Here is a 20,770-nt window from a genome sequence, read left to right as displayed (position 1 = left end):
TTAAAGCTTAACGTCTGCACTACAATTTCATCTAGATTGTTTTATTTTAATTCTATTCTGGTGGCATACAGAGCCGAAATTATGATAATTGTGTCAGTGTCCACCAACTGTAGGCTATGTAATTCTGTCACGAGAATATAAGTGCATTCTTAATCGCACATAAAGACGAAGAGGGAAAAAAAACAACAACCAACCAAACAAACAAAACAACAAAAACGTCCCGCCGCTGTTTCTGTAAACACTTCATAGTGTCGTCTCAAACGAATCGACTGAAAAATTTTTGAACCGCTTGAAACGAACTGTCCGAACGAACCGATTCGCCAAAACGAATCAGACTTCTGCACGCTATCATCCCTCAATCCGACGCCTTCTGTTCCTCTCTCTCTCTCTCTCTCTCTCATAGCCGCCTGCCTCCCTGGGGTCCTCCTGCAAGGTCAGGCATGATAGAAAAGAAGGAAATTAAACGACCGGAGAGAAAATTGGACAAAATTATAAATTAAGCTACGCAATAGATAGATGCTTGCACTATTGTTATTTTACCTACAAATGTACAGTTTGTCATTCTAATAAAACATACATTTTGATCAAACAATATGTCTCCTTTAATAAACAACAGTGTCAGTACGATATGAAATGCTAAGGTTTCTTAATTCACATATTTTCAAATTTAAACGATATCCTACATGCTTATTATCATTTCATTCATACAGCACATTGCTTATTTCATATTATAGAAGAACCTCATCGGTCTCCATACATAGGCAGCTGCTACAACCCGGAAGTGTGTTGTCAGCGCACATGACCGGAACTCGATCACATGATCGGTGTTTTTAAAGAAAACTTGGAACCATTCACCCGGACGCGGCTGAGATCCTGCGCTTTATCACTGTAAGTAAAAGATTTTATTACCCATCATATATCCATAACCATTATTAGACAACTAACGACACTTTAAAACGCAGCTGGTTGTAAATAAAGCTAGAGGATTTGATGTCATTAATATATAAGTTAAGAAGCAAACATATGCAGTGTTATGATTAACGTTATATATTGCCATGCTGATTACACACTGTAGATGTTATTGGATCATATTTGTGACCCTAGACGACAAAACCAGTCTTAAGTGTCAATTTTTCGAAATTGAGATTTATACAGCATCTGAAAGCTGAATAAATAAGCTTTCCATTGATGTATGGTTTGTTAGGATAGAACAATATTTGGCTGAGATACAACTATTTGAAAATCTGGAATCTGAGGGTGCAAAAAAATCTAAATATTGAGAAAATCTCCTTTAAAATGAAGTTCTTAGCAATGCATATTACTAATCAAAAATTAAGTTTTGCTACATTTAGAGTAAGAAATTCACAAAATATCTTTATGGTACAAGATCTTTACTTAATATCCTAGTGATTTTTGGCATAAAAGAAAAATCTATAATTTTGACCCATACAATGTATCTTTGGCTATTGCTACAAATATACTCCAGCGACTTAAGACTGGCTTTATGGTCCAGGGTCACATTTATTAAAGCAAATGTGCATCTTGGTTGTTTTGCTCCTCACTGGACTGGGCTTTGCTTGATCATCTGAATTGTTCAGTGTTGGTCAATAAAGTATTGATCTGTCTTTATTTTTAGAGTCTTAAGGTGACCTGTTATCTGTGAGAAGTCATGAGACTTGTGATTCTGGACGACTATGATCTGGCCAGCGAATGGGCTGCAAAGTACATCCGCAACCGGATCATCCAGTTCAAACCCACCGCTGACCGCTTCTTCACTTTAGGACTTCCAACAGGTGAACTAAAAGTTATCAAGCAGTTCCCAATGTATAAAATCCAGTCCTGCCCTATGTATGTCTTTCTTGTTGAATATCCTGTTTCTCTCAGAAATGTATCGGAATCTGTAAATTCTATATATCAGGAAGATTATGGTTATTATATAATCTGATTGTTTGCAGGTAGCACACCCCTCGGCTGCTATAGAAAGCTGATCGAATACCACAAGAATGGAGACCTGTCTTTCAAATACGTGAAGACATTTAACATGGATGAGTATGTGGGTGAGTGTGAACTGCACAGATCACTTCTCACAAGTGCTGAGTACGCAAGATCTCCACAAACTCTCTCAAAACACTGCAGAACGAGAGCTGCCGATGCAGCAAGTCAGCATAAAACAACGCATGGATAACGCATAAAACAATGTTAAAGAGCGTTTACACACTGGCCCTTCATCCTCATCCCTTTCTAGCTCAGAAAACATTTAATAAACATTATAGTTGCATTGTGACATTTTCACGACTTAAAAAAGCATGTTTTCCTTCGAATAGAACTGCATTCATCATAATGAATCTAGTTTGTTTACTTTTTTCCCATTATTCTCAATGGTGATTCTCATTAACTGAATGCAGAATTTATGACTGTGTTAGAGTAGAAAATACTGTAATAATTAAAAGCAGCATCATAATTTCTTTCTACATTTGTCTTCATCTTCAGGTCTTCCCAGGGATCATCCTGAGAGCTATCACTCCTACATGTGGAATAACTTCTTTAAGCACACTGACATCGAACCCCAGAACACACATATACTGGACGGCAACGCCAGCAACCTGCAGGCAGAGTGTGAAGCCTTTGAGCAGAAAATTACTGCTGCTGGTGGAATTGAGCTGTTTGTGGGAGGTGCATTCAATAAATCAGATCCCAATAAATTGTTTTTTTCGAGACACACCAGTATTTTCAGTCATTTGCATTACTTACTTTCGTACCCAACTACTACTATATTCAGAATCATTGCAGATTTTCATCCACTAATCTATTATTAATCTTTCTCCATTTTGTACCTCTTGTTTTTTTTAGGCATTGGTCCAGACGGGCACATCGCCTTTAATGAGCCCGGCTCCAGTCTTGTGTCCAGGACCAGAGTGAAGACCCTGGCCAAGGACACGATAGTAGCCAATGCTCGTTTCTTTGGGAACAATCTTTCCAAAGTGCCCACCATGACTCTCACCGTTGGAGTAGGAACAGTGATGGATGCCAGAGAGGTAAATTAAAGAATATAAAGGAGAAGATCGTTCAGCTGAAAGAGAGAAGACGTTCTGTAGTATCATCTGGCATATAAACCATAAAAGTCAGACTTAGAAATATTAATAAAGCACAGAACGGAAAACAAACTGATTGTCATATCAGCTGCAAAGTTTAAAGCACCTTAAAAACAAAGAAATTATATTTTCAGTGATTACAATGGGAATGTATTTGTCATCAATTTAACGTCACAATGCAAATATTTTACTTGCCACATCAATATAAATTCTTAATGCTTCCAAATGTAAGACTTGACATGAATCTGAGTGTGAACCTGTAGTGGGTGTTAGTGGTTGAGACTGAATGTAGAATGAACACAACATCTTTTGTCCTTAATTTCAATAGCATTCTTTGTGATATCAGTGTCTTCCTTTTGTCCCAGTCAGACACACTTTTGTTTGGAGCATTTGTCATCTGCAATTGATAAATATAATTATCTTTTATATAGTAACAAATGTTCTCTTTGTTATAGCACTAAATTGAACATGAGTCTGTGTCTCAGTGTGAGACTGATTGGATGCCAGACGTCACCTGATTATCGTCATCATCATATTATTATAACAGACCGCGTGCATCTCCTAAAACATTTCCAAGTCGCGTTGTACCCTGAAAGAAACTAAAACTTTTTAAACAAATTAAATGGTTATTTCAGTAATGAAACAATACAGTTTCTTTTGTTTTAGGACCTGAGAATTTCTTGATTAGACATAGAAATGTTGGCGACTTACTCTAAAATTAAACTAGTTTTTGACATACGTTTGCCTTCAGAACAACATTGGAAAGCCACCATTCTGAATGTGATCATTTTAAGACAATACTTATCTTTTTGTCCTTGATTTGCAGGTCATGATTCTGATCACAGGAGCTCATAAGGCCTTTGCCCTGTATAAAGCCATCGAGGAAGGTGTGAACCACATGTGGACGGTATCTGCCTTCCAGCAGCATCCACGAACCATTTTTGTTTGCGATGAAGATGCGACGCTGGAACTCAGGGTCAAAACTGTGAAGTATTTTAAAGGTACGTGACTGAGCTTTCTGTTGCCTAAGGGGCAAATCTTTGACTCACGTTGATGGAAAGTTGCTCTTCTGTGGAAGCAAATTCTTTGAAGAACATCTTTGTTGACCCTGGAACAACATTGTGATTAGCCAATCAGATTTGAAGAAACCGTTTATAGTTTTTGTGAAGTTTAGGCTTACAATCAGTGTTTGGTGCTTGTACATCAGTATCATTCATCTATCATTAAATCTGATTTTAAGTATTACTCACGGGTAAGGTTAGGTTTAGGTGTAGAGATATGGTCAAGACAAAATTTTTGGATTAAAATGTTGTTCCAGGGTCAACAAAATACGTCGAACTCAGCAAAGAAAGAATGATATCTGAGGGATCATGTGATACTGAAAACTGGAGAAATTATGCTGAAAATTCAGCTTTGCATCACAGAAATGAATGACATTTTAAAATATATTCAAATAGAAAACTGTTATTTTAAATTGTAATTTTTTTTTTTTACAATATTGCTGCTTTTACTGTGTTTTTCATCAAATAAATGCAGCCTTGGTGAACATAAGAGACATCTTTTAAAAACATAAAAATCTTACCAACCCTAAAATTTTATCCATGCTTTTTCCCTCTGAGGAACCCAATAGAGCAGCTGTTTGTTTGCTTTTCATCGTTTTTACTGATCTCATCTTGGTTTTAGTGGTTGGCTCGTCTCAAGGTCAATATCTGTCTAAAGACGGCAGGTTCAAGATCTAAACCCGTCTGGAATGCCCATCACAAGCGCTTTTCTCAGAAACACGATCTGTCCGGTCTTAAGGGCTTTGGTCTCTCCTGGGGGTTTAATATCTTTGGCTGGGCTGGATTTCCTAAACATACTGATGGATCTTCTGTCCTGCAGGGCTGATGCACGTCCACAATCAGCTAGTTGATCCAATGCTCACTGTGAAGGACTACATGGACTGAACGCACCAGATGGGACGTCTGGAAAAACGGCAGAAAAATCGGAATGACATCAGTGTGAATGAGTGGAAACTGGCCTCAGGGACCACAGCAGTTTTGAATGGTCATAAAGTGTAACAGGTAGATGTACAAAACACCTTTGCTTTCCTATGGTGCCATGTTCACGCACTCCAACTGTGCTCTGTGCTAGCCTTTATAATTCACTTTTAAACTACTGTAAGGCCAGTATTAACAGGAAAAGACAATGTTTTAGGGAAATTATACTGAAAAACACTCATAACTTAACCCTTTCAGCTAATGTTTACTGTTTTACATAACACTATCACTCATCTGTCATCTGATTGTATCATCTGTTATAACACATTCTGAGAAAGCCGACATATCAGTTCTTCTGTACTGTAGTTTATTCAGGAAATATGGAAGGTCTGCATTTCAAGCCGAGCATCTGTTTTCACTGATGGTCAGTTTTTTATTAACACACTATAACCCACAGATACTTAAAGTTGACTTGAATGTTGAATTTGACTACAAGGCAACTTATTGAAATATTTTTGTTTAGATGTTACGTAAATACACTTTGAAGTCCCTTCCCTAAATTCTCCAAATTTAGGATCTCTCTCTATATATATGAAACCTCCAGGTGTTATGATACCTAATCATTTGTAGTGTCTTATATGCTGATAAAAAAACAAGTTAACAGGAAGATGATCTGTGATCAGAATTTCCTACTAAGTACATGTGCGTTTTATACAATTTACATTTTCTTGCCTTTTGAATGAATCCAGGTTACTTGCAGCATGTAAAACCAGTGGAAAATGTTCATGTTTGCTTATTCAAATATTAAAAGGCTTTCATTGGCACATCTGAGTAGAGAAGTGTGTGAATGTTTTTGAAGTTAACTAATTTCACACATGATGTGTAGTACCCATGTATTCTCTTTAGTTACTGTTCTTTTTGATGTACAGGCTGTTTCATTTCTTAAAACTATAAGGCACAAGTCTGACATTCTACTTGTATTGTAAAACACACTTTTGTTTCATTGCTTCCTGAATAAGTCTGTGTTGAGTTTTTGGTGTTTCTAAACCCTTCTGTACTGTACTTTAGGGAATGATTTTGGAAGGAGTGTATACATTTGTATGGATTACAAGATTATGTGAACTGACTGTTAACAGATTTGCACTCCAAAAACCAAATCATCCTCTTGTGTCTTTCTGTACTTGCTCATGGATGGATAAATAAAACAAAAGTTTCATTTATTGTGCCTCAATAGTACACAATTTGGACCGAAAGATGTCCAGGTCGTATTTTGAGTACCACGTTGCACATTTTGCGCACAGTTATTTCCATATTCAGAATCGGTTATGAAGAAAACTACGTAACCATATATTCCTGAGAAAAAGACTTGTCTTGTGTATGTTTGAATAATATGACTGAAATTCAGAGGAAGCTGAAACTATGGTTTAAATACGTTCACCTCTTCAGTTCACTATCAAGCAATTAATATATTGCTCACCCAGTAGACTTGATTCACAAAGCTTACGTAACATCACAACTACCCTCGCAAAACTGTCATCAAAAATCATAATGGGGTACATTTTTATGTTCTCCATATCTGTGGAATATATTTAAATAATCAAATGTAAAAATAAAACACGGCATTGACTTCATTGTATGAATTAAATACAAACGGATTCCTATTAAATCTACAAAAGTTATTCAGTCAAGACCAGTGTGAATAACTCCTTTAACATCAAGCATGGCCCGATTTTTCAGTTTCACATGCATGCATGTTTCTTTATCAATCTAACATGCAAATAACTAGTCCTGTGCTTCACAGATATATTTAACCATGATATATATATCGCAATACCGCCCAGCCCTATAAAGAAATAGAATTTATTGAAACGTAATGCGTTCAAACTATTTTCAAATAATCTTTTTAATTTAATAGGCTAAATGACACTTGAGACAAAGCCATTACATTTCGATTCACGTTTTTTTTCAATATAAAACAGATAAAATTTGGATATTTCTGTTGGTCGTTTAACATTTCTATAGTGAAACAGTTGTCAAATAACAGTTGTCACTTGGCTTCTGTGAACAGTAAAGCCCGCCTTTATTTGATTGACTGGCCATCTCAATCAATTTGACATTGGCGAACTCTGACGAACGTCACGGACCCCTGAGGCAGCTAGCTAGCTGTGCGTTGTACAATATTTGTGCAGCACCAAAGTACAGTTATAATTCAAACTCTTCTTCTTTTACTTTCCGAAAGGCCACCGAATGGAAAGGTGGAGTGCTTAATTGCAACTGTAATAAAAACAGGGTTAATTATCTATATGCATAGTAAAAATCCTTATATGTTTTTAATTATGGGGTGAAATAAGACATTGACATGCAATAGTCTTGTCAGAATCGCCCGATTTCTGCTTATAGTTGCAAAAACTCAAACACTCAAAAATGTTTCAGAAAATGTCCCAGACTGCTTTCAGCCTTACATCCACAAGCACTGCAGCCTCTGCAGCTTGGTGGAAATGAAACAAATGTGTTCAAAGGGAAACAGTGCTGCCAAATACTTCTGCATCCACTCAGTCTAAACGTTTCCAATGAAAACCCTTAGCTTGCAGTCTCTGAATCCGCTCCTGAGAGAACTGCGATGTTGTTTCAGCATGATGAAGATTAATTCATCAAACCTGCTTTAAGCTCCCAGAACAACATCACTTAGTTATATGAACTTTAATAGCATTTCTAAATCAATCATCATACTGTACATTGGCATGTTCCTATTCACAAATCAACCCCAGGCTTTGATGTCTGTTATGATAATGTTCCTGAGGGAACTACTTCCGTTTAAGAACGTTGATGAAAGCGTCTTTTGGGACGTCAATGTTTCCAATGCGGCGCAATTTCTTCTTTCCCTCAGCCTGCTTCTTTAGCAGTTTCATTTTTCGTGTAATGTCACCACCATACTAGGAAAGACAGATGTGACCAAGAATCAGCAGCTAATCAAAATAGTAGAATAAACATTTTTCAGTATGAGAAGGGGTACTCACACATTTTGCCAGGACATTCTTTCGATATGCTTTTATTCTAAAAGAGGGAAACAAAGATAAGTAATATTAAAGGAGTAGTTCATCCAAAAATGAAAATTTGCTACAAATTTAGGCCATCCATGATGTAGATGAGTTTGTTTCTTCATCAGAACAGATTTGGAGAAATTTACCATTACATGACTTGCTCACCAGTGGATCCTCTGCAGTGAATGGGTGCCGTCAGAATGAGAGTCCAAACAGCTGATAAAAAAATTTGAATAATCCACACAACCACAGTCCATCATTTAACGTCTTTTGAAGTATGCGTATTTGTAAGAAACAAATCCATTATTAAGGTGTTAAATCCACTTTTAAACCATCTCTTCTGGTAAAAATAAAGAAGTCCACAATCCATAATCACGTGTCCTCCAGTGAAAAAGTTCACCAAAATCCACCAACATTTTTGTTTAGACTGTTTATGCTTGTAAATGGTGCTTGATCTGTGCAGATTTCTCTCCTGATTCAGACAAGGTAACTTTTTCACTTGACAAAGCGGTATTATGGATTATGGACTCTTTCAGATGGAATATTTTAGATGGAAGCAAAGGTTTGAAGCTAAAACAACTTTTTTTTTTAAACAAACAACTTCACAAGATGTTAATTACTGCTGTTATTGTGATGTTTTTATCAGCTGTTTGGACTCTCATTCTGACGGCACCCATTCACTGCAGAGGATCCATTGGTGAGCAAGTGATATAATGCTAAATTTCTCCAAATCTGTTCTGATGAAGAAACAAACTCATTTTTAAGCAAATTTTCATTTAAACTATTACTTTAAGTTTGAAGTTATTATCTCAGTAACATGCTCAATACGACAAGTCCACATTTACGTTTCTCGAGCGATGATCTTGCTGCCGATGGCTGCTTGCACTGCGATCTCAAACATCTGTCTGGGGATGGACTCCTTCAGTCTCTCACATATGGCTTTACCCGCACTGTACGCTTTGTCTCTGAACACAAGGACAAATCAGAGCTTGTGTCATTTTTTTAGCAATCACATCACAAACATGAAAGATGATATCAAGATGACGCCAATTATCAGCTCAAATCATACACAAACTACACAGCAGCAGTTGTGTTTTTCACAACTGTTTTTATAGCCATATTCACATTTTTCAGGGATTTGGGTATTTAATTGCCTTTAAATGATCAAGTAACTCATAAATACCTCTTAAAATATCAGTAAAACTGTAACTGTATCATGAAAGATCAAGACTTGCTTATGAACGATAGTGGCAAGTTCTTCCACTGGCCGCCCGTTGAGGAGGAAGTCCATCTTAATCAGATCAGCAGCCTCATAACCAGCATCCTCGTAATCAAAGCTATGGACAACAGGAAAACAAATTCACAGAAGTGACATCCAGTTTATCCAGAAACTCAAAGTTACATCTATCCAGATATCAAAACACTGAAACCTCACTTATTTACAATCTTTTTCTAATGTTTCCTAACACATCTCACACTTTTATTTGTCTCTGTTTTGTTTCGCCTCTGTATTGTTAGTACTGCTTGGATTATGTATTTGTTTTATGTACAGTGGGGCAAAAAAGTATTTAGTCAGCCACCAGTTGTGCAAGTTCTCCCACTTAAAAAGATGAGAGAGGCCTGTAATTTTCATCATAGGTATACCTCAACTATGAGAGACAAAATGAGGGAAAAAAATCCAGAAAATCACATTCTAGGATTTTTAAAGAATTAATTGGTAAATTCCTCGGTAAAATAAGTATTTGGTCACCTACAAACAAGCAAGATTTCTGGCTCTCACAGACCTGTAACTTCTTCTTTAAGAGGCTCCTCTGTCCTCCACTCGTTACCTGTATTAATGGCATCTGTTTGAACTTGTTATCAGTATAAAAGACACCTGTCCACAACCTCAAACAGTCCAACTCCAAACTCCACCATGGCCAAGACCAAAGAGCTGTCAAAGGACACCAGAAACAAAATTGTAGACCTGCACCAGGCTGGGAAGACTGAATCTGCAATAGGTAAGCAGCTTGGTGTGAAGAAATCAACTGTGGGAGCAATTATTAGAAAATGGAAGACATACAAGACCACTGATAATCTCCCTCGATCTGGGGCTCCACGCAAGATCTCACCCAACTGTGAGCAAAAATCCCAGAACCACACGGGGGGACCTAGTGAATGACCTGCAGAGAGCTGGGACCAAAGTAACAAAGGCCTCAAATCCTGCAGTGCCAGACGTGTCCCCCTGCTTAAGCCAGTACATGTCCGGGCCCGTCTGAAGTTTGCTAGAGAGCATTTGGATGATCCAGAAGAGGATTGGGAGAATGTCATATGGTCAGATGAAACCAAAATAGAACTTTTTGGTAAAAACTCAACTTGTCGTGTTTGGAGGAGAAAGAATGCTGAGTTGCATCCAAAGAACACCATACCTACTGTGAAGCATGGGGGTGGAAACATCATGCTTTGGGGCTGTTTTTCTGCAAAGGGACCAGGACGACTGATCCGTAAACGAAAGAATGAATGGGGCCATGTATCGTGAGATTTTGAGTGAAAACCTCCTTCCATCAGCAAGGGCATTGAAGATGAAACGTGGCTGGGTCTTTCAGCATGACAATGATCCCAAACACACCGCCCGGGCAACGAAGGAGTGGCTTCGTAAGACGCATTTCAAGGTCCTGGAGTGGCCTAGCCAGTCTCCAGATCTCAACCCCATCGAAAATCTTTGGAGGGAGTTGAAAGTCTGTGTTGCCCAGCGACAGCCCCAAAACATTACTGCTCTAGAGGAGATCTGCATGGAGGAATGGGCCAAAATACCAGCAACAGTGTGTGAAGACTTACAGAAAACGTTTAACCTCTGTCATTGCCAACAAAGGGTATATAACAAAGTATTGAGATGAAATTTTGTTATTGACCAAATACTTATTTTCCACCATAATTTGCAAATAAATTCTTTAAAAATCCTACAATGTGATTTTCTGGATTTTTTTTCTCATTTTGTCTCTCATAGTTGAGGTATACCTATGATGAAAATTACAGGCCTCTCTCATCTTTTTAAGTGGGAGAACTTGCACAATTGGTGGCTGACTAAATACTTTTTTGCCCCACTGTATTATTATATTTGTAAAGCAACCCTGAGATTCTGAAATGTGCTATATAAAAGTCTTATTACTAATATAAGCACTAATTAATTCCTTCACAACAAGCTCACCTGGCGTATCCTGATGACATGGATTTCAGCTGGTCGTAAAAGTCCACCACAATTTCGTTTAGAGGGAAAATATACTTAATCATCACCCGATGGTCATCGATGTAGAACATATTCTTATGAACGGCCCTGCGGCTCTTCAATAAGGCAGAGAATTGCATTGTGGGTCACTACAAATGCAAGACTTAAAACATGCTTTCACAGAAATTGGGAGGCAAATTAAGTTTAGTGGATTTAGTCACTTTGATCTATTTCTTTGAATTTGAGAAACCAAGATCGTTACTTTGTTTACTTTTTACTAGTGCTGTCAAACGATTAATTGCGATAGCAACATGCTAAATGATTAATTGCGATTAATCGCATACAAAATAAAAGTTTTTGTTTGCATAATATATGTGTTCTGTGTATATTTATTATGTTTATATAAAAACAAACATACAGCATATATTTTGAAAATATTTACATGTATTTACGTTTATATTTATATTCATATAATTTATATTATAAATAAATATATTTAATATATAAACATAACATATTTTTCTGAAATATATACATGCATGTTTGTGTATTTATATAAACATAATAAATATACAGAGCACACATATATTATGTAAACAAAAACTTTTTTGGATGCGATTAATTGTTTGACAGCACTACTTTTAACTTAGATTGAGTAAACTAAACTAACTGCAGTCAATGTGAAAGGCGATCGACCTAATCTGACCTGACACAGGGTCATGATCTTTCCAGTGAAGTCGTCCGGAGCGATGATGGTTCCCATCACCATGGGTTCCAAATACTCCACGACCTGTGACTTATCAGGGAACTGAGCCGGGTTGATGATGGTGATCACTTCTTCACCGTGTTCCTACAAATCAAAAACTGCTTATCACCAAATGTTGTTCATTCATCCATTCATTCATGTTCATTCATATAAATCTCTGCATACAGTTAACAAGAAGAAAAAGGAGGTTGCACGTGTAAAACTCACCAACACAATGCCAGGGCGTTGCTATATTGCTACTAAGGTATTCTCTGTGATATTTAAAGGTGGGGTATGTCATGTTTCAAAAACGCTTTAGAAAACTGAGTCGGGGGCGAGTACCAAAACAAACTTGTAGCCAATCAGCAGTAAGGGGCGTGTCTCCTCATGATGAAGAGGAGAGAGCTCTCATCAGTGCACATTACGGACATTAGCCGAGCCGAGCAACGACAGAAAGATAGAGATGGCGGATAAAAAACTAAATAGGAAAACGTCTTCGGAACAAAAGGAGGCTTACACCGTGTCTACACCGGACACGACAGTTGTCCTGCGGTCTGTCTACACTGGACGCGACAAAGCGACCGTTGAAAATCATTTCAAATTTGTGTCAATATGTCATGAATAGAAAGGGGCAGCAGTTTACTCCTGTGTGGCATCCAGTGTAGACAGCATCACTGATTATAATGAATTTTGCTTTGTTTCACAGAACTAATCGTTGCCTGGGATGTGTACGTATGTGTGGGGCAGAGCTATCAAAATAGGGGTGAGACCCTTTTGGGGTAGGGGCGTGTTTGTTTTGGTGATTTCAAATGTCAACATTGGCTACCAGAAATCACTTATCACACCTTTAACACATTCTTATGCAATTTCTAAGATATTCCAGCTAGTTTTTAGCATGTTGCTATTCAGTTCCTAAGGTGTTCAGAGTAGTTTTTAGCATGTTTCTATGCAGTTGTTATGGTATATAGTATATACCATGTTGCTATATAGTTGCTAAGGTGTTCTGGGTGGTTAGCATATTGGGACAATGAGTCTTACCTTTATGAGTTTGGCAGATGCTAGCACAGCCTTGTACGGTACAGTCGGAGCTGTTACTATGACAGATGCATTGTACTCCTGCTCTAAACGCTGGTTAAACACCTCCATATGCAGCAAGCCCAGAAATCCCAGCCTGAGACATAGAGAAATTAGCCTCTTTAAATATTTAAAAAGTGAAAAAATACCTGCTTGACTGAGCGACTGAACTTAAAACAACAGTTTAAGCTCGCACTGATTTGTCTGTTTGTGTGTGCGTGTGTACCTCCATCCAGCCCCCAGAGCTAAACTGCTGTCCCTTTGAACCGTCACGCTGGAGTCGTTCAGCGTCAGTTTCTCCACAGCGCTGCGCAGGGCTGTGTATTCTGACTGGTCCATGGGATACATGCCTGAAAGTGTTACACAATTTCAGATTTACAGCACTATAAACCTACCCCTTAAACTTTGGTTTACACAATTTATCACAAACATCAGGACGGTTTTAGAAACACACCTGCAAAGACCATGGCTTTAGCCGGTTTGAACCCTGGCAGCGGCTCCACAGGCTGTTTTTGGAGGTAAAGTGTGTCTCCAATCTGAGCCTCCTTCACTTCTTTCATCCCTGCAATCACGTAACCCACCTGCCCTGCATACCTGAGGGCAAAAATGTCAAAATGCAAAAGGTCAAAGGTTAAATTAGTGCAACTGACAGAGACCTGTCAACCTGAAAAATGCTTATTTCTTAGTTATTTCTTAAGGCCTGGGTTTTTAATCAAGGGTCTGCATAATTTTTATTTCTAATACATTTTCTTTAACATCTTATTCATATTCTTTACTGTTCTTTTTTTCAATATCAGGGAAGTCTTTATTTTTAGAATTAAAATTCAATTCTTAGTCCAACATTTCAGTCCTAAATTTGCAGTCTCAAGAGTTTTGGATCCCTCAAAATAATTTTCTTATTTAAAAAAAAAAAAAAAAAGCATTAATCAGGGGTCTGTGAATCTTTATTATTTTTATTTCCAGCTCATTTTCTTTAACATCTTTAATCATGATCTTCCAGTTTCAGTGCAATCTCAGAGTTTTGGACTCCTCAAAACAATTTTCAATTTGAAAACAAGAATTAATCAGGGATCTATAAATCTTTAACATTTTTTTTTACTTTTAATTCATGTTTTTAGATGTTATTTATAATATTCAATGTTATTTTTTTTAAATCACGAAACTCATTTTTAGGTTTAAAATTTAAATTCCAGTGCAATTTCAGAGTTTTGGAATTGGTACAATTTTCTTAAATTAATTGTATCCAACCAAAATAACCACTGAATACTTCTAAAATTGTATTTCATTAAATATAAACAATTCTATATAAAAATGCAAAAAGATAACTGAAAGGTTACTTATAATAAAGAAATACAACTTTATACTCGAGTCTCTGGGTTGGCTGGGTTGTAAAGTTTGAAAACTCTTTTCTTAAGATTACTTGATTTTGTTCTACAGGTGCTGGTCATATAATTAGAATATCATCAAAAAGTTGATTTATTTCACTAATTCCATTCAAAAAGTGAAACTTGTATATTATATTCATTCATTACACACAGACTGATATATTTCAAATGTTTATTTCTTTTAATTTTGATGATTATAACTGACAACTAAGGAAAATCCCAAATTCAGTATCTCAGAAAATTAGAATATTTACATTTGAGTTTCAATTAATGACCATCCCTACAGTATAAATTCCGGGTATCTCTTGTTCTTTGAAACCACAATAATGGAGAAGACTGCTGACTTGGCAATGATCCAGAAGACGAACATTGACGCCTCCACAAAGAGGGTAAGTCACAGAAGGTCATTACTGAAAGGTGTGGCTGTTTACAGAGTGCTGTATCAAAGCATATTAAATGCAAAGTTGACTGGAAGGAAGAATTTAGGTAGGAAAAGGTGCACAAGCAACAGGGATGACTGCAAGCTTGAGAATACAGTCAAGCAAAGCTGATTCAAACACTTGTGAGAGCTTCATAAGGAGAGAACTGAAGCTGGAGTCAGTGCATCAAGAGTCACCACGCTCAGACGTCTTCAGGAAAAAGGCTACCAAGCCACTTCTGAACCAGAGACAACGTCAGAAGCATCTTACCTGGGCTGTGGAGAAAAAGAACTGGACTGTTGCTCAGTGGTCCAAAGTCCTCTTTTCAGATGAAAGTAAATTTTGCATTTCATTTGGAAATCAAGGTCCCAGAGTCTGAAGGAAGAGTGGAGAGGCACAGAATCCATGTTGCTTGAAGTCCAGTGTGAAGTTTCCACAGTCTGTGATGATTTGGGCTGCCATGTCATCTGCTGGTGTTGGTCCACTGTGTTTTCTAATGTGCACAGTCAACGCAGCCATCTACCAGGAAATTGTAGAGCACTTCATGCTTCCTTCTGCTGACAAGCTTTATGGAGATGCTGATTTCATTTTCCAGCAGGACTTGGCACCTGCCCACACTGCCAAAGGTACCAAAAGCTGGTTTAATGACCATAGTGTTACTGTGCTTGATTGGCCAGCAAACTCACCTGACCTTAATCCGATAGAAAATCTATGGGGTATTGTCAAGAGGAAGATGAGAGACACCAGACCCAACAATGCAGAAGAGCTGAAGGCCACTATCAGAGCAACCTGGGCTCTCATAACACCTGAGCAGTGCCACAGACTGATCGACTCCATGCCACGCCGCATTGCTGCAGTAATTCAGGCAAAAGGAGCCCCAACTAAGTATTGAGTGCTGTACATGCTCATACTTTTCATTTTCATACTTTTCAGTTGGTCAAGATTTCTAAAAATCCTTTCTTTGTATTGGTCTTAAGTAATATTCTAATTTTCTGAGATACTGAATTTGGGATTTTCCTTAGTTGTCAGTTATAATCATCAAAATTAAAAGAAATAAACATTTGAAATATATCAGTCTGTGTGTAATGAATGAATATAATATACAAGTTTCACTTTTTGAATGGAATTAGTGAAATAAATCAACTTTTTGATGATATTCTAATTATATGATCAGCACCTGTATATCTTTAGATGTGGCATATTGGTGCCTTTGAAATCAGTATCTTCATACAAAAACTGTTTAGGACTGATTGATTTATTTATCTGCTTTTTGTTTTCTTGTGAGGTCTGTTTGTGCAGTCAGTGTATGTGAGATTCTCACAGTGTTTCTGCTGGGTGTTCGTCAGGTCTCAGAAGGCCCAGCTCATTGACCTCATATGACTTTCCCAGGTGGGCAGAGACGATCTTGTCTCCTCTGGACACACGTCCTCCAAACAAAGCGATGTTGGCCACTACTCCTCTGTAATGGTCGAAGTTGGAGTCAAAGACAAGGGCTTTAAATGGACCTTCCACCTTTGCTGTCGGACTGAAACAGAGAGGAAAAACTGATTAATTACATGTACAGAAATGTATGTAAACAAACTCATTTCTTGTGGGACTTTTAGAGAATGAAATGCCTTATTTATACATTTGAAAACTGTCCCTCGGGTACAATGCCAACAATGTACTTAAAAAGAAGCTATAAATAACACGTTATGGAGGAAATGTGAGATGATGAAGAATGTAGACGAGCAGGTTTTTTGGAAAAGCACATGATGATGTTGATTTACCAAAATGAAACTTCCTTATTCATTCCCATCTTCACGATCAAAGGTAGTTTGTAAATATTCACATGAAAAAATCATTTTAACAGTACAGTAGCAAATATTATTTTAATTCAAATTAAGTTTCCACAAAAATATAAAGCAGCTCAACAGTTTGCAAATGTTAATAATAATAAGAAATGTTTCTTGAGCAGCAAATTAAAATGATTTCTGAGGGATCATGTGTCTAAAGACTGGAGTAATGATGCTGAAAAACAAGTTTTGCATCACAGGAATAAATTACATTTCACTATATGTTTACATAGAAAACAGTTATTTTAAATTGTAATATTATTTTAAAATATTACTGAGCATGAGACTTAAAAAAACGACTGACCCAAAACCTTTAAATGTATTTTATGCATTACTGTTTGGAGGAAATGTATGCGCTTAACTGTTTTGCAAATCATTTCACAATGCAATTTTATATTTTACAAATTTATAAGCTCTCTATATTACAAAAATCAGGCTCTGTTTCTTCAAATATATAAATGAAAAAAATATATAACAAAAAGTTTGTTTTTGTCTTTTGTAGTGAATTCTTGACAGGTTTTGTGAGATGCAGAAGCCCGGTGTCTGTAACTAATACTGTTCTTTCTCTCTAATAACATCTGTCTCAGAACCTTCTGTTCTTCCTGACATCACACATCAATTGATTCTAAATATTTTCTACATGTCTCTCTATTGTGCGAACTGTAACGTGTGATTCATTGTCGACGGCCTCTCCCTGTTCATAATCCTGTTTAGAAAGATGTAATCTGGGCTTCGGGGATCATTTTGTTCCTTCTGTCTGATACAATCTTATGAATACAAAGATGGTCAAATACAATCAATCAATCACACCCACATAGTATGTGCTGTTCTCACACTCTCACAGTGACCTCTTGTGGAGAAAAGTGAATCAGCTTCTGATACTCACGGAGGAATCCGTCTCACCACCTCTTGGAGAACTTGGTCCACGTTTGTGCCCAGTTTTGCAGAGATCTACAAAAAAACAATCACAAGCCAAGGTAAAAATATAAATGGCATAACATTTGTAAAAAAAAAAACAACAAAAAAACATGAGTGATGTTTAAATAGAGCTCACCCTGATACACTCTTCCTTTGGAATATCAAACACTTTTTCAATCTGTTTTTCAACTCGCTCTGGATCAGCATTTTTCAAATCAATCTGAAAATTAAACACACACACTTAAATGTTGACAATTCAGATGAGCAACAGCTAAAAAGTCAGTGCGAAAATATAAAAAACAATCAGTTTTCAATCAATCAGGCTCATTACTAGATCAAAAGCAATGATATATCATCATAATAAATGTAATAGTATATCATAATAAGTTATGCAACAAGCTCAAAAAATACTAGAGAACTGTAACAAAGCATTTGGATGAAAGCAAATTAATAAAGGTCCTCACAGTTGTATTTGGACTGATCACAAGATCAAAACAATTCAGGTATTTGAATAAAAATAATAAAAAAAGGTTTTCCTAAATCTTCTGCATTGTGTCCTGCCTCTGTACTCAACTTGAGTTGGATATGAAGATATTTCTATAATTTATCCAAAGCACTGGGATGAAACATCGTGTTTTTAACTTGCATATATAAAATGTTTACTGCATTTAAAGGAAAGATCATAAATTCTCTGTAAAATCTACCTTGTTTATCACAGGGATGATTGTCAGTTGAGCCTCAAACGCCAGGTAGAAATTGGCAACTGTTTGCGCTTGAATTCCCTTTGAATTACAGAAACAAACATGTGATAGGTTATTTTTCTCTTAATGCAATTATAAAAGGCTAAAGTTTTTAGTAATGATAGAGTATTTATGCTGTTATGTTTGTGCTGTTTTTTTTTAATAAATGATATTTATATGTAAATATTAGACAAAACTTAAACAAATATGAGAAGTGTCATAATGGTGACAGAAACTGAAATAAAATAAGCTTAAATTAAAGCTGAGAGAGCTTGAAAATGACTAAAACCGATATAAAAATAATAGAAACAGCTTCAAACACTCCCAAAAATTAATTAAAAAGACAAAAACACATGACAAAATTACTAAAACTAAAAACTGAATATATATTTAAAAAACATTTAAAATATTAATAAATACTATAATAGCTTATAAATAATACAAAAAATAACATCGGTATGTGCATAAAAACAAACTGTAGCAGGCTCAGAATTAAAAAACTAAAGAACCTTCACTACTGTGTTTAACTCTGTTAATCTTCCGTTACACATTTCATAAGAAGAAAGTGTCATTCATAAAGTGTTTTACCTGATTTGCATCTACAATGAGCAGAACTCCTTGGCAAGCAGATATGGACCGTGAAACTTCATAGCTGAAGTCAACATGGCCCTAAAAAATAAAATATTGCAATCACTCAAACTATAGTAAATAATACAGATTAGTTCACTAACAGTAATGTTCAAATCATTGTCCTCACAGGTGTGTCGATGAGATTGAGCAGATACGTCTGTCCCTCATGCTGGTAAAAGAGAGATGCGGTCTGAGCTTTAACAGTGATTCCTCTTTCTCTCTCCACCTGCAGTTTATCCAGCACCTGCTTGTTACTCGCTGTCTTTGCAATGGCACCTACTCACACAAAAACCCAACGAAATAAAGAGAATATGAACAATTTTTCAAAAATCACATAATTCACAGGAAAGAAAAATAGAGAATCACCTGTGATCTCCAGAAGTCTGTCAGCTAAAGTGCTCTTGCCATGATCAATATGAGCAATAATGCTGAAATTTCGAATTCTCTCCACTGGAAACTTTGACATGTCGAGACTCTCCTGAAAAAGCAAAGGACTCAGATTCAGTATCCAGCTGCAACAAAGCACATAAGTTATTATAAAACCATTATTATCTATAAAACTCAGAGAATGAATAACTAAGGAGTTCCCACCAAAATGCCACAGTCACGTTGCTACTGTAAAATCATATTAGGTTAATATATAGGTTATATAGAATTCTGCTTAAAGCAAAAACAAGTCAAAGCAACACAATTTACCTTCTCAGATACATTGGAGCTGAATTCTCTGACAGGACTGATGCTCCAGCAAGAGTTTTTCATCCATCTGTGTCTGATCACTGTATATGTGGTCATGCAGCCCTGAGATCTGCGTTTAACGCGGCATATTTTGATATCAGGAAAGCGTTTGATAAAGGGCAGAAAGAGCCCGTGGGATCTAAACAGAGACATAATCTCTCTATCAGCTCACTAACATGTAATTCCTGAATAAAGAAACAATATTGTGGTTTTAAACTGCATGTCGAACATATCTTCCCGTCGAAAAAAGATTTGAGGATTAAAATCCTCATTGAAAGCATATATTCAGTGTTTAGAAACAGTCAGGTCTTCACTAGACTGTGTACTCCCGTGTGACAGCTACTGTAAGCCGCCATGTTGGCAAAATCGTCATCAAGCGTTGTTGTCGCAGAAAGAACATGGAATTATGGGAAATGTAGTTTATAACTACCAGTGCATTTTATAATAAAATCTGCACTCAAATGTTTCAGGAACATATTTATTTTGCTTCTAACATATTTTAAGAATGTTAAAATGTTTTCTTATCGTGATTAGAACGTTATTTAAACGTTATTTAGTTCCTAAAATATTGCGTACAATGTTCGACTAACTTTTCTTTTATAGCCTACCCAAAACAAAAGGTTTTTTGATTGTGTATTTTTAATAGGCCTATACTAAAACGTTAAAATTTCTACGTTACTTGTCACGATTAGAACATTATTTATAGGTGTCTAAAGTGTTTCCAACATTATAGGCTACTATTTTTGTTTTCACCCAGAATATGTTATTTTACCATTTTTTTTATATTCTAAGAAGAATGTTTCTCTTAACATCATGAAAACGTTCATCAAGTAAAAATATTATAAAGACTTTTTGAGAATGTTGATCTCAGAATGTCAAATATTAATAGTTATAAGAACATTCCATTAACATTCCTTTAAGAATGTTTTGTCCTAACGTTTACAACACATTTATATAAATAATACAAAATTT

General features: G+C 36.4%; 2 protein-coding genes across 3 annotated transcripts; one reads left to right on the top strand and one right to left on the bottom strand.

Annotated features, from left to right (window-relative positions):
- The first annotated feature begins 741 nt into the window (after positions 1–741).
- gnpda2 (glucosamine-6-phosphate deaminase 2) lies at positions 742–6,291 on the top strand. Its single transcript, XM_058798262.1, has 7 exons — positions 742–888; positions 1,637–1,793; positions 1,956–2,057; positions 2,491–2,673; positions 2,851–3,035; positions 3,919–4,093; positions 4,974–6,291. The coding sequence occupies exons 2-7, from the start codon at positions 1,670–1,672 to the stop codon at positions 5,036–5,038; spliced, it is 834 nt and encodes a 277-aa protein (XP_058654245.1). The 5' UTR covers positions 742–888; positions 1,637–1,669; the 3' UTR covers positions 5,039–6,291.
- Positions 6,292–6,961: 670 nt separating this feature from the next.
- On the bottom strand, positions 6,962–20,176 carry guf1 (GTP binding elongation factor GUF1). 2 transcript variants are annotated; one of them, XM_058798253.1, is made up of 17 exons: positions 19,760–20,176; positions 19,430–19,541; positions 19,191–19,339; positions 19,022–19,102; positions 18,398–18,475; positions 17,830–17,913; positions 17,662–17,726; positions 16,262–16,465; positions 13,591–13,730; positions 13,363–13,486; positions 13,101–13,233; positions 12,024–12,167; positions 11,300–11,433; positions 9,348–9,449; positions 8,958–9,077; positions 8,089–8,125; positions 6,962–8,004 (listed from the first exon to the last, which is right to left on the bottom strand). In XM_058798253.1, the coding sequence occupies exons 1-17, from the start codon at positions 19,949–19,951 to the stop codon at positions 7,876–7,878; spliced, it is 2,028 nt and encodes a 675-aa protein (XP_058654236.1). In that variant the 5' UTR covers positions 19,952–20,176; the 3' UTR covers positions 6,962–7,875. The 2 variants fall into 2 exon arrangements, with proteins under 2 accessions (XP_058654236.1, XP_058654237.1); XM_058798254.1 differs by lacking the exons at positions 6,962–8,004; positions 8,089–8,125 and having other exon boundaries at positions 9,296–9,449.
- Between the last annotated feature and the right edge of the window lie 594 nt (positions 20,177–20,770).

The sequence above is a fragment of the Onychostoma macrolepis genome, chromosome 14, assembly GCF_012432095.1.
Source record: "Onychostoma macrolepis isolate SWU-2019 chromosome 14, ASM1243209v1, whole genome shotgun sequence".
NCBI lineage: Eukaryota > Metazoa > Chordata > Actinopteri > Cypriniformes > Cyprinidae > Onychostoma > Onychostoma macrolepis.
Note: the sequence above shows the minus strand (reverse complement) of the source record. Positions and strands in the feature narration are given on the sequence as shown.

What these genes read in the sequence shown, in the direction of transcription:
- gnpda2 (XM_058798262.1), top strand. Translation starts at nt 1,670, where the DNA reads ATGAGACTTGTGATTCTGGACGACTATGATCTGGCCAGCGAATGGGCT. An exon ending in AATTGAGCTGTTTGTGGGAG is followed by an intron (nt 2,674 to 2,850) that starts GTGCATTCAATA and finishes TGTTTTTTTTAG; the next exon opens with GCATTGGTCCAGACGGGCAC. An exon ending in CAGTGATGGATGCCAGAGAG is followed by an intron (nt 3,036 to 3,918) that starts GTAAATTAAAGA and finishes CTTGATTTGCAG; the next exon opens with GTCATGATTCTGATCACAGG.
- guf1 (XM_058798253.1), bottom strand. Translation starts at nt 19,951, where the DNA reads ATGTCTCTGTTTAGATCCCACGGGCTCTTTCTGCCCTTTATCAAACGC. An exon ending in GCTCCAATGTATCTGAGAAG is followed by an intron (nt 19,542 to 19,759) that starts GTAAATTGTGTT and finishes TTGCTTTTTCAG; the next exon opens with GAGAGTCTCGACATGTCAAA. An exon ending in TCATTGTAGATGCAAATCAG is followed by an intron (nt 18,476 to 19,021) that starts GTAAAACACTTT and finishes TGTAATTCAAAG; the next exon opens with GGAATTCAAGCGCAAACAGT.